The sequence below is a fragment of the Trachinotus anak genome, unplaced genomic scaffold (assembly GCF_046630095.1).
Source record: "Trachinotus anak isolate AG129_WGS33_773 ecotype Australia unplaced genomic scaffold, CSIRO_AGI_Tana_v1 ptg000007l, whole genome shotgun sequence".
In the NCBI taxonomy this organism is placed as follows: domain Eukaryota; kingdom Metazoa; phylum Chordata; class Actinopteri; order Carangiformes; family Carangidae; genus Trachinotus; species Trachinotus anak.
Window position 1 is genome coordinate 17,263,991 of NW_027273858.1, and position 13,457 is coordinate 17,277,447.

General features: G+C 41.1%; 1 protein-coding gene across 7 annotated transcripts in view; it reads left to right on the top strand.

Annotated features, from left to right (window-relative positions):
* The first annotated feature begins 2,666 nt into the window (after positions 1 to 2,666).
* Positions 2,667 to 13,457, top strand: part of LOC139623127 (spectrin beta chain, non-erythrocytic 5) — a 30,142-nt gene continuing 19,351 nt past the window's right edge. For 4 of the 7 annotated variants that reach the window (XM_071481092.1, XM_071481099.1, XM_071481094.1 and 1 more), the window contains exons 1-10: positions 2,669 to 4,137; positions 4,779 to 4,877; positions 6,191 to 6,337; positions 9,357 to 9,503; positions 10,030 to 10,221; positions 11,052 to 11,138; positions 11,376 to 11,494; positions 11,602 to 11,716; positions 11,810 to 11,887; positions 11,980 to 12,095. In XM_071481092.1, the coding sequence (XP_071337193.1) occupies positions 3,640 to 4,137; positions 4,779 to 4,877; positions 6,191 to 6,337; positions 9,357 to 9,503; positions 10,030 to 10,221; positions 11,052 to 11,138; positions 11,376 to 11,494; positions 11,602 to 11,716; positions 11,810 to 11,887; positions 11,980 to 12,095 (1,598 nt within the window). In that variant the 5' untranslated portion in view covers positions 2,669 to 3,639. Of the gene's footprint in view, positions 4,138 to 4,778; positions 4,878 to 6,190; positions 6,338 to 9,356; positions 9,504 to 10,029; positions 10,222 to 11,051; positions 11,139 to 11,375; positions 11,495 to 11,601; positions 11,717 to 11,809; positions 11,888 to 11,979; positions 12,096 to 13,457 lie in introns of all 7 variants that reach the window. The other 3 variants (XM_071481095.1, XM_071481093.1, XM_071481097.1) reach the window with 3 other exon arrangements.

Consider the following 13,457-nt stretch of genomic DNA (forward strand, 5'->3'; position numbering starts at 1 on the left):
GCACTCGGCCCTACGGCCTTTCAGATTGTATGTTTCATAGTCATTCACAGGTTTAACAGAAGAGACAACCTTCTCTTTAGTTTTTCAGTCTTTCCATTTAAATAAAGTAAAAAGAAGTTGTACAGTTTAAATATGCTTGTGTTGCTTGCTTGTGTTGAGATAAGTCTGTTTATGCTTTGTCTGCCCTGCTTGTTAAAACATAAAAATGGTGTTCTGGGCCACAAAGGAAATTATTACATTTTGGTGGTTATGCAGTCCTGGCATCCAGCATTGAAACAATACAATTTTAGCCATTAAATTAATAAACAAAGACTTGATTCCAAAGACCTCAGATGGAAGATTTGTTTAAATTCAGTTGTTTTGTGTGTAGTGCTGAGCTGGAGAAGAGTCCCATGTTGGGGTTAGACCTCATCTGTGACCTAAAAAGTTCGGGCCAAGCATGGCTGACTTAGCACATGTGAAGTCAGTATTTTCATTTTTCTGTTCCTTTCATATCAGCCATTTTTAAAACTTCAAACCATTTCTTTTCTGATCGTGATCCAGAGCACAAACTTAATCTTATCAGTACTGAAACTTGACCAAGAGGCCAATCATGCCTTTGTGATGACATACACCAAGTGGAAAAGTACAGACCCCCTCTAGCTCCCATGCATATTCTCTCCTCCGCCGCAGCTATCACTCTCCTTTCATGCGGGCAGCCTCGGTGACATCACCCCCTGAACAAGTCTTCCAAGTCATATTTACTGACTCTAATAAAATGGAAGATATCTAACAAGGGCGATCACCAACCAGGGCCTGCGGTGAGGAAGCATCAGGTTTTTATTATCGTCTTGGGAGGCAGTGATATCAGCCATCAGGCCAGAACTAGTTTGTCTTCAACATCCATCCTCAAAGATGCAAATAAAGGAAGGTGGCACAAATAAAAGAGCCTTCAGATCAAAGCTGACGATGCGGGTAGCGCACAAGAGGTGGATGAGAGCTGTGAGGAGAGAGAGAGAGGACTTCCAGGGTAAACAACATAAGGAAGGTGTTACAGTAGCCTAATCTGACTTGGTTGGCAGAGGTGGGACACCTGGTTCAAATCTAATCTGACACTGCCTGTGAGCAAACAACTTTCCATCCTTTATAAATGTTTATAGGCTAAAACAGGGCATACACAAACAAATCATCCTGACTAAAAACTATTAGTTTCAGAAATCTTACAAAAATCTTTTTTAGTAGGAGAAAAAGATATTTTTAAAGCCTACAAGTCAACTTTTACCAAATCTTACATGATACTATACAAAGGGCCCTTAGTTACTAAGAAAGATTTTAGAGACATGATTTTTAGGATAATCCTCTCTATGAAAATCCATTTAAATCATAAGATTCTTCATGTATATATGTGAAGCTAATAAATATGTTACACTACAAAATGCTTTAACAATAATTCCTCTGTTATTTTTGGGGTAGATAAACAATACTCACTGTTCAACGTGGCTGCAAACAGCACAGACCTGTAGTCTAATCCATTTTATTTCTCTATAACTTAAGGACATGGTGTAAATGTCATACAGTCAGAGTTTAGAGGTAAATCTGTTGTGGATTTTTGATTACTTGCTTCAAGCTGCATCATAGGCTCTGCTGTGGACTGGTTGCTGGTTTGCCTTTACAAGGCATGACTTTCAAAAAGATGTTTATATGTGGTCCATTACTTTCCCAACAAAAAATGATCCTAAATTAAAAATAATCTCCCACATTTCCACATGTTCCGATTGAACTTGACCAACATTTCAGCATACGGTGGTGTCGTAGTCACACAGTGTACTCACTCACACATAAATCACACGCTTTTAGAGCCACTCGCCCCAGCAATATGAGGAAATGGCATTTTAAAGTTAGCCAAACCCCTTGAACTCCACCCATCTAGCCTTCCGTGAACACCACCCAGCCCTGGGCAGAATTTATCTCTGATTTCAAGCTGCAACACATTAAAACTCTTCCTTAGATGACTTCATCATGAAACCAGAGCTCTTTTAAAAGCATCATTAACTATGTCGACTCCAGGGCTACCTCTGCCATATGGAGCCCCGCTGAGTTGTCCCACTGTTGGCTCAAACGCTGGAGTCACACTGGAGACACATGAATGAATGCGTTACTTTAATGTTTCTATTTCTAAATGTTATGTCATTTTACTGCATGGGTTGATATTTAGTGAACACTAATTTCAAAAGTACTGGGTTGTAAAATGAGGCATGCAATAATAACCCCGGTTTCATTCGATCCACTCGGCTTTGTAGTAAGAGGCTGAACTGCTCCTGAGAGCTGCCGGGCCAGGTGCAGGGGTCACATCAGAGGGTCCACAAAGTGAAGAGTGAGAGATCCTTTTTTGGGAAAAGCTTTCACCAGTGGAAGCAGATTCTTCCCTCTGCTCCTTGCAAATATTTTCTCTGCTGTCCACCCCCCCCTCTCCTCCTCAGTAATCCCCACTCCCCTCATGTAGGCACGCCACCCCTGCCATTCCAATCAGTCAGCCCAGCATGTGCTCTGTTGAACCCTTGCCACCATTAAGGAGTGGTAGGGGTCATCATCTGCTTGACTGTTATTTGCCCCCCCACACTTGTCATAACAGCAGCTCTGAGGTTTAAGGAGCAGGGCGACAGGGATGTTCTGCTCCATTCAGCTGTAACCTGTGTGACAACTGCTCCTCACTGAGGGAAAGAGGAGGCTCAGAGCTGAGGAAAGCATTCTCACTCCTGGACAGAACGCGCTAACATGAGCCTCTGAAGCTCATTCTCCTCAGATCTGACTACACTGGACTTTTTTTTTTTTTTTAAATCTGCTTTTGAAAGACTTTTTTTTATCTTTCAATTTTTGCACCTCAGGGCCGACTCTGTTCCTCTGCACTTCCACGAGGTGGAGGTAAGGTAGAGGCTGTGTGGGTGTGTGTGAGTGTGTTTCAGCTGAGGATATTACCTCATAGAGGATAAGCTGTGACTGAAGAGGTCTAACAGAGGTCTCTCACTCTGACTCCATTACTCTTATCTGAGCAGATTTTCTGTTCGAGTTCAGAGGGGAAGTTTTGACAGCCAGGCTTTACAGCCCCCTCTCCGCTCTGTCGCTCCTGACAGAAAGAAAGAGAAAGAGAGAGAGTGAGTGGAGAGGTGGTGACTTCATCCCCTCTCTTAACCAACCCTCCTATTTCCCCCTCCTTTTTTTGAGCTGTCTTTTTTTCTTTTTCTTTTCTTTTTTTTCTTGCACAGCACAGTCAGGCAGCATGCCAGCAGTTTTCATCTTGCTGCGGTCCCTGGTTATCAGGCTCCTCAGTAGCAGACTGGCAGGCTCAGTGGCACAGTTCCTCAGGAGAAGCCTCTCTTCAGGCGCTGCCCACCTTGGCACGGCGCTGCGCCACGTCTGGGACCGCATTCGATCCCAGGAGTCCAAGGAAGCCATCCTGGGCTGTGTGCTGTGCATTCTCAACATGCACAAGAAGGTGGAGAACTGAGCTCTCCCTCCACTTTCTGTTCAACCCTCTACTCGCCTGCTGAACAGAGACTGGACAACTGTTGAGTGAGGAGAGTGTACAAAGGGATGTGAGAGACTTTTTTAAAAGCTCATTTGGACTTCACTTTATTTTGTTTTCTTATCAGGACACTGGTCATGTCTGAAAGCATTGTGAGGAAGGTGCAGCCCTTCACCATTGGGACAAAACTGTCAGTCCCCGCTGTGCCAAAATGCCAGGATTTTACACAGAGTTATCTACAGAGCCCGAGTCTGGATAACTGCACGTTACAGCACAACCTGAACTCGCTCTACCTCAGTCGATCCCAGGTCTGTGCACATGGCCCCTGTCTCGTCTCACCTATCGTCCAGCAGGTTGCCCCGGTGAAGCACAACCAAGAGCACATGGCAGCAGAGGACCACCTGAACCAGAACCTCGCCTCCCCCTCCGCTGTCTCCAGATCCATCAAGAAGATCACAATCTCTGGGAAAGAAAGATCAGAGAACAAGTTGGCAGCGGGACCGGCCCAGCTTTCCATCACAAGGTCCACATCTGAAAACAACAACAACAACAACAATGTCACAAACACGTCTGATCCACATCTACCCAGGATTGTGGGAGTGAGCTGTGAGAGTAAACCCAACTCTCAATTTAAGGTACAGTACACACTTACTACTAAAAAATGTGCAACTCTTTTAACAAGGGAAATAAGAAATATCACACAGGTGTGATTTGTTTAAATGCTGAAGCATAATTAAAAGGCACTTACTAAAATAAAAATAATAAAAATTTCACTTAATAAAGACAAAATCTATTTTTTCGCAGCTGTGTGTGAAATGTTGTTTTACTTATGTAACCTGGATACATAAATAAATAAATAAATAAATAATTTACTTTCAACTGTTTAAACGACAAATGCTGGTTATGTCTCTACAAGCAAAGTCAGCATGGCAAGTTAAATACACTTTGTACATTTTTTCAACATACGCGACGAACCAAACGGGTTTTCTCTGCATCAGTTGTAGCTTAAATATTCTTGAGCTGCTGGTTATAATATAATATGTTTACAACATATTGTCTGACGCCGTAGAAAGTAAAACCTTGTAGTTGTTCATCAGAATTATTGGAGATATTTGTTTTAAGATGGAAAATGAACAACATTGATTGTAGGTATGGACTTTTTTTTTTTTTTTTTTTGGTGGTACGTGCACAAACCCTGTATAAAATGCTAATTGCAGTTTGTCTCTTGTTTTCATCGTCCTGTTTATTTACTTATTTACTCATCTTTGTGCTGCAGGTTTTACTCAGAAAAGACAGTAGCGGTGCCTCTCAGCCCACACAGCCCACACAGGGACAGGCCAGGGTGAAAGTGGACGGGGAGAAGTCTGCACAACAGGTAAGATGCAAACTGCCAAATTAAAAACGACAACTAGCCAGCTTTGGAAAAACAGTTTGCTTGGTTTTATTTCAGTAAATGGACGTTTAATTAAAAAAAAAAAAAAGACACTGTATAAATACTATAATTTTCTGATATTCGTGGGGGTTTGTCTTTGACAATGATGCTGTTTTTCCCAGCCTTATTCAGACTGTGGAAACACAGTTGTTTTGTTGTGAGGCAGTGGGGTCTTAATAGCCAGCTGTGGAGCTGATGAATCTCTTGGAGTTTAGGAAGTGAAGTCATATGGTGTGTTCGCCAAACTCAGTTTATTATATTATACATTTGGAGCAAAGTTGCACAGAGGTGGAAAACGAGTTGTGGGAGCAATGTGTCTTTGAACACTTCACAAATAGCCTGTTGTTTCCTCTTGTTTGGCTGTAATTTATTGAAGAAACAGTCTACAGTAGAAAACAGTGTGAGCATATTGTAGGATATTGTTTAAAGTCAGTGGGCTGTTGGATTTGGCCTGTTCCTTGTTGAAGTCATCAGTGTGTGTTGTGGATGAAGTGCTGCGTTACAGCAGACCCCGCAGAGGCAGGGCTCACTGGAAAACATGAGGTCAGGGAAGATGTTAACAAAAGAAAAGGCTTGCTGAAGTCAAGTCCTTATGGAGGCTGGTTATAATAACACTCTGACACAGCAATGGCCTCATTTCCCCTTTTTGGACAAAAAACTAAACTAATCATTCACATCACCTCTTTTTCTGTTACCACAACAACACCTTGCTTCTACATTATTCATGTAGGTGGCAAAAAATGCTTATAATTACACGAGAGAAGGCGGTGGTGCCTTTACCCGTCCAGGGATGGAAGAGTGAACATGATCCACCAGAGTCCTTTAAAGGTGATATGTTTACATGTAAGGCTGACAGTAAAAAACGTCAGACATCCAAGGATCTGTCCGCTCCTGCTTCCTTCATGTGCCCAGATGTTTCCTGATTGGAGAGCAGCAGGAATGCTTGTCCATTAGTGAAGCTATGCCAGTCGTGTTCATTTCATCTCACGTAGTGCTGACAGTAAGTTTTTGTTAAGAGGGACCTTGGGGCCAGTCTGACACATGTTGTTAATGTCTCTGGATGGAAAAAAAACTGTATAATTATCATAAACGGACAAAATCCCCTAATTGTGCTCACTGTATTTAGCAGTTTAGTTATAGGTTTTAACAGAGGCATCTGGTGTTCAAGTTGTATCTAGAACCAAAAGGGCGAATGTTGCAGTCAGATTGCCATCATGTTTTCAACACTTTATTGTCTGTCATGTGCGCTCACACAGATTTCAGTTCCTGAACTGCAGAAGAAAGAGCCTCAGAGAAAAGAAAGTCATCCACACACACAGAGTGAAGCATCGGCAGCTGCCGTAACATCCCAGAGTGACTTCTTCACTCAGCGCAACTCGCTCTTCAACAAGGAAGTACTGCAGGTAAAATGTGACGTGCACGCATGTAGCATGAATTAGTATGCAAACCAGAACTAAACCAACATGTTGTCACAAGCTGCATAATTTTGAATCTGTTCATCAAAAGTTACTTCTTGCATTTCTGTCTTCCCTCGTACAATTGGAAACTAATAAAAATTTTTGGGGAGGGTGGGTTTTTTCCACTTCATTTTTCCAGAATATGCTTATTTTGCAGATGGAGATGTTTTAAATCATTTAAAAATTAAATTGATCAGAATCTCATTTCCTCTGACGCTGAATGAAAAAAAGCTGGAGTGGGTTAATCTCAAAAGCAACAAGTTACACTGCTGAGACGAAATCAGAATGAAATCTGCCTGTCTCATGACCGTCGGAGGAGAACAAAATATGTACTGGTTCTTATTTTGTCCCGAGAACTGTATGAGCTGTGTTCAGCAGAGGGAAGAGAGGGAGGGGAAACCGCCACAAGTGAAGCAATTATTTAGGGATGAGATCATTGTTTGGCTCCATCTCTTCACGCCTATGGCCCAGAGAGACTCAGCCAAGCAGCACAACTGGTTGTGTTATCTCATCACTGCTTTCACCCCGGCATACAAGGACATTTTTCAGCGAGTTCGGCAGAGGGACATTTTTAAGCGAGTTTGGCAGAGGGACATTTTGTCCAGCAGTTGGCTTTGTCATCAAATCTCTGTTGAGAAACTGTCCAAGTGATAGGCCGTTTACTTCCAATAATAAGAAATGAATATTGGACATGTCTGCTAATAGAAACATATGATGTATGTATGTGTTGAAAACAGCTCTGTAGCGAGTCGTTAATGTTGACAAGCTTAGCCGCCCCCGTGATCTTACTTGGAACTTGTGTTTCTGTTGCTTTTAGACGAAACAGCCTTTCATATTTTAACTTTATTTGAGAATGTACTTTAAATAGCTGTGACGTTTTGGTTCCTGGGGAACTGCTTGTTTTACAGGGATTTGGTTAGTCAAATCAGATTATATTTATATATCTCCAAATCACAAATCTGCCTCAAGGGCCTCAACAATCTGTACAGTATTACAACACTAAGTGTCCTCAGACTCTGGAATCGCACAAAGACAAAAAACTGCTATTACTAATGAGAATGTGTTATTACAGTATCACATCGCTGTGGAAGTGGAAGTGAGGTTTCCGGAGAGAGACTTAAAAGGCCCCCAGTGCTTCTAGCTAGAAGAGTGCGGCTTCACTGAGGGCCATCTGTCTCGGAGGCTGCTCTGCAAAACATCTCACCTTTCACCATCTCAAATCCATGATGAGAAAGTAGAGAAAACTTCCACTTCCACAGTCTTTTCAGTGCCAAGGTGCTTTATTAGAGAGGCTAAAAAATTTGTCTTATTCGTAAACATTTTAGGGAGTGTAAAGATATGCACACTTCGTTTTTTTTTTTTTTCAGTAAAAATGCTAATATTTGGTGCCTTTGAAGCTCGTAGAAATTAAAAACAGTCAATAAAAGAGTGGTTTTAATCAACAAATATGGAGCATATTTGAAAAATTGTTCTGCAGTCGTGTTTCCCTGTGTCGCAACAGATTTTTCACATAACATTAGAAGCTGTGTTACAGTCTGAACTGCATGCATGCATTAGCTGTCTACTCTCTGTGGCTAGACTAAGGCCCAACTGTACATTTCGATAAACAGACCATTGTTGTGGAGAGTGGACAGGAAGAAACAAGGGAATCATAGACTTCCTGTATGAGGTCATTATAATGCCATGGAACCCAGTGTGAGGAGATAGGGGCAGGCCTGTTTTGTCAAGCTCTTTTCCTTCTGTTCAATCCAGAAATACCTCTGCTGCCCCGGGGGCCTTGTAAAGTTAATGACCTGCCTCTCTGAGGAGAATTGACATCACATTTTAATCTAGAACAAAGAGTTGTTTAGTGTGCGGTCTGGTGAAAAGGGCTGGTATAGACTCTATTATTCAGTATAAATCACACTGGATTTCTTGGGAAATAATGCTTTGATGTAATGTTTTAATGACTTTTTTTGTGTGCTTAATTGTTATTTGATATTCTGCAAACTACATAAAAACAGCACTGTGAAAAAAAAAGTTCTGCTGATTGTATCAACTGAGGTTCTTCTATTTCTGCTTCTGGAGCAACATGAGCTGATTTATTAATCCATTCGATTATTGTGACTTAGGTGGATCGTAGACTTGCCACACTGGGTTCTTCGCAGAAAACAAACATGTATTTTCCAACACGTTCTGACTTTGGCCACTTGGTTTCCACTTCTCACTCCATACAAATATTGCCAGAGAATTTAGCTCTGCAAGACTAAGCCTTATGCAATCGAGTCTAGGCACTTGCCCAGAGAAACCTCTGCTCTGCATAATATGACACTGGAGAACAAAGGGCTGTTTTTGATGTGTCTGAGGCTCCGTATTACTCAAAGTCAGGGAAGAAAATGTGACCTGTTTGCTCTCGTGATCAGCAGAAACAAGACAGCGTTTACCACTGTGACAACCACTTTGTTGAGTCGTAGATGAGTCTTGCGTGTGAAAGCTGTAGATATAAATTTCTGTGAAGAAGAAAATAAATCTGTTAGTAATTTTGTCATATTGCATTCTGTAATATTGATACATACAGCTCATCTGTTCACCACATTTTTCTCACATGTAGGCTACATCAAAGCATCATTTCCCTTTTTAGCAGAGAATAAAATATACAGAATTTACTCAGGGGCAAATTATTGTCACTATGGTTACTGCAAGGTCATGCACTTCTCTTAAGTGCACTTTGCACTGTTGCACATAACACCTCAGATATAACACTTATACAAAAAGACTTAATGCTCATTAATACAACCTCAGCCATGTTATACTACATCTGGTCTCTGAATCTGGTGCATTCTTAGATTTAACTTTCAGAAAAAAACAAAATATCATTAAACAGCTGAATCAGGTCTATTAACAGACCTAAGTGGACAACTATGCTGTGCACAGTATAAAGCAAAGGGTAATATCTTCATTTTTTGTGTGTTTATTTGTGATGCAGGCGGAGGCTTGGATCAAAGGCAAACTGCAGGATCTGAAGGATGGCTGTAATATTCAGCGCTGCCCCCTGCAGGACTGGGAGGAAGCCTCGCACACGCTTCAGAGGGACCTCAGAGACTTTGAGAACACATTAATTCAACTCAACCAGGTAACACAATGATTGAACACGAGGCTGGATTGTCCCTGAAATATTACCATGTTACCAGAACGGGCACAGCAGAGCAGCCCACATCCAATAGGAAATAATAATTTTAACTGTATTAAGTAATTATTTGCCCTATTTTAAGGTAAAGGGGATCTGAATTGAATCATTAATCACTGTCTTTTGTGCTAAAAGAGTCTGTCAACTCACATAACACATAACATAATGGTCTCATAGGCATTTCCAGTTGACCAGAGAGAAAAGCAGCTCCTCAGTGTTCCAGACGGCTCTGTCAAGCCAGTTTATTCTTTCCCCCTCAGAGGAAAATGTTTGGAAATGGTACATTGCTGATAATGAATCTCCTCGGACACTCAGTCAGCCCAGGAAGGGTAGGAGCAGGGCCAGGAGATTTTTCAAGGTTATATCCAAGACAAAAGTGACAGTTTTCCAACAGTTGTGAAGCAAGACTCTGACAAACTTGAGGTGTCAAATTGTATGAACTTTGACTTTATGTTTCTTTTTGTTTCAAAAGATGGGTGAGCAGTTGATCTGCAAGTTGAACCCTACGTCTGATCTGGTGAAGAAGCAGCTCAGCCAGCTCAGGGACCAGTGGCATACCCTAAAACAGATGGCTGCAAATCAGACGAGGGCCCTTGGTGGAGCCAAGAACCTGCAGGAGTTCAACAAAAAAGTGGAAAAGCTGGAGGCATGGATTAAAGAGAAGGTAAAAAAAGATTCCTGTGTGTAAGAAGTGTAAGAACTAAATTTAACTGCAGAGTGAAAGCTATTTTTGCTCCTTTTCTCATCCTTCTTGAAGTCAGTTCCATTGAACTGTTGAGTAAAACATTTTTTAATAATATTGTTTGTTTTTCGTTATTTCATTATCGTATTGCATTATTATAGCATGTTCTATTGGTTCATCTATGTTCTTCTTTTCAAATTTAACACTAATGTGAAACAGGATGAAATGTGAAGTAAGTACTTCAGGTTATTCTTAGTTTTGCACCTTTATTTACATTTCTCAGATAGTTCACCTCTGAGTCGGAGAGGACAGACAGCTCTAATCAACAGTTGCCAAGATAATTGGCATGAAAAACAGCACTTGCTAATACAGGAAATTAACTCAGTATCCCGAAGACATCTCTTGTTTGTGTATAATCACCGGTGTAAAACATCTGCCTGTCATTATCAAAAAGCAATCATGTACTGCGTTTTAGGCCTGTGTTTATCTCTCTGTTCATGTCCATGTCTGGCACAAGGGAACTGATGATTGATAATGGACCTGTGGGGACGTAATGGAGGATCTTACTTATGAAGTCTATAAAACATCCATCCCTGCAGGAGACAGTATTCTCCACTCAGTTCCTCTCACCCTTTCCTCTGTGCATTAGTATCAAGTTCAAAGTTTCCCTCCTAATGCTGACGGCTATTTCTGTTTAGCATCCTCCTTGGTAGCAGGGCTAATGTGGTGTAATCCTGGTGCCTCTGAAAAAAAAATAATGGTTGGTTTCCTGATAAATGGGGGATATAAACACTGACTTTTATGTGCACCAGCAGGAAGAGGAGCAGTCTCTGGTGAATGTCCTGGGGGAAAATGTTGACAAAATGCAGCTTACCAGGAGAATTTTAGATCTGAAACAGGTGAGCACTGCAAAGGACAAACAAAAGAACTATTAATAATTAACAGAAAAACATTATGCATGCTTAACAACGTTCTTGAAGTAAAGTTATACACATTCCCATATGTTAATGGTTTATATTACAATTTTGTAGGGGTTTCTAGGTCATTTATCTATGGCTGACTGTAATTTGTCTCCCAGGGTGTATGGTAAAGACAGCTGAGGTCATAGTTGGATTGTGTTCCCTGTTTCCCTGCAGGATGAGCAGCTATACAGAAACCTTCACGAGGAGATCAACCACTTGGCCCTAAAACTGGAGAAACAAGGGAAGACAGATGGCAAAAACATCTCCAGCAGGAGGAAACACATCAATAAAATGTACACTTTGTCTCTTAAGTTGATCTGGTATGCTGCATGAAGCATCTTCAATCAAAAGAAAAATCGAAGAGTGAACTTATTTGTACTGCCATCTGCTGTCTGTGTAGGTGGCTGAGGATCCAGTCTCATCTGAAAAACTACCATGAAAATCTTCAGCTGGCACTGGAGGTGTCCTCGTTCTACCAGCAGGCTGATAATACAGTGTTTGCTATTAACAACATGGTAAAATTTCCTGGCAGCTTGATTGTTTCTTTTCCTCTCAGAGCTGAGATTCACATTTTACTCACTTGTACCGTTGCATATCTCTTCTTTCAGAGGAAAAGCATATCTGTATCCAAAGAGCTGGACAGTTTTGGAGACAGAGAAATCCGTGACATTGCAAGTCAAATCATGGTAGGAAACATCTTTTCACTTAAAGTTGGTCAGATCCTGAAAGTGTGTTGCAAAAGCCTTCTCTAACTAACCTACAGGCCTGTGTGTGGTAGATGCTAGATGTTAGTGTGTCCCAGCTGTCTAATCTCCATCCTGCCCTGGCTGCTGGCGTCACACAGAAGCAGAGTGAGGTGAAGGACTGCTGGGCACTTCTTCAGAAGGACTTAAGGTAAGACAACAGGCCAAGGATACCACTGAAATCTTTAGTGGCCCTGTGAATACACGCGCCATTTCACCCAGTAACTGGTCCTCCACAGGTTTCCATTGAGCTGGAACTGTATTTTGCTGTTATTACTCATCTAGTACTGGACATTAAAAGTCTGTACTGGCAAAACCTAGAAGAAGTTTTCCAAATGAAAATGAGATTTCTGTCTTTCTCTTGATTAGGCATGTTTAATTTGGGTTTGAATCACTGAAAAATTATAAGCAAAGTGGAGGGCCGGCCCTTCTGGGTGGCTGGAGACCGCCTGCCACTCGTAGCATCACTCACCACACACTTTTTAGTTTATAATTTTCTGTTTTCAGCAGTGGAATTTGACTAAATGTTTGCTTACTGTACTAGTTGAATAATGTCTTGGCTCACTGAGTTAAGTTGGCAACATTGTTTGTTCTCTTCTCACTATTAAACTGCTGCCATCACCTTGGATAGTCTGCTAAATCTAAATTGAAACATGTTTACAAGAATATTTTGGAATTTTTACTGCATTTGTAAAACTGATTTATTGTTACTTTAATAGCCTACAGTAAGAATTCAGACATGTTCATCATTATACTACCAGAAGTAATATCCACTTAATGAGCTCAGCCACATTTAAATGATGTGGTAAGCTGAGAACCTACTACAAGAAATGACATATTGATTGTGCACTGGGGTCCATACTAAATTACTGAAAATGGTTGAAGCCTTACAGCATGGATACTAAATGTGGCATTCTTTGAAATAATGTCCAAAATATAAGGGACCATCTTCTAGGAGGCATCAGTAAATTTCAAAACTATCTGTCCTGGATTTTTGATGTTGCTTGTATAAAAGTGAGAACTTGGATGTGATGGTGAAGAAAAGTTCAGGGGATTGTTAAACCTTGTAACTTTGTCTTGAGAAGTGCAGAATAAATGAAGATTAGTATTATGATTTTCATTGAAATCATTAGGCTCCATCCTCAGGGGACTATGAATATTCATGCCAAATTTTATATCGGCTAGGCCAGTAGCTTTCATGTTCTGCATCGATGCGTTGGAATTCGCCCACGGATGACATTGCAATCATAATACTCTACCTGGGCAAAAGACTGAACATTTTCCATGTGCATAATAATACTCAAGTCATCCATCTCCAACATCTCCTGCTTTCCAAATATTTCTCAGGCTGAGAGCTTCTCATGTCAGTGGGCTATCTTTAGATCCAAACATTACATCATCTCATCTGTCTTATCAGCTGTGTTTCATGGCTATTTAAACCAAATAACACAAACACTGGTAGAAAACTTCAGAGCCATAATTGGAGTTCATCATGGGCCTCTGAAGCCCTGCT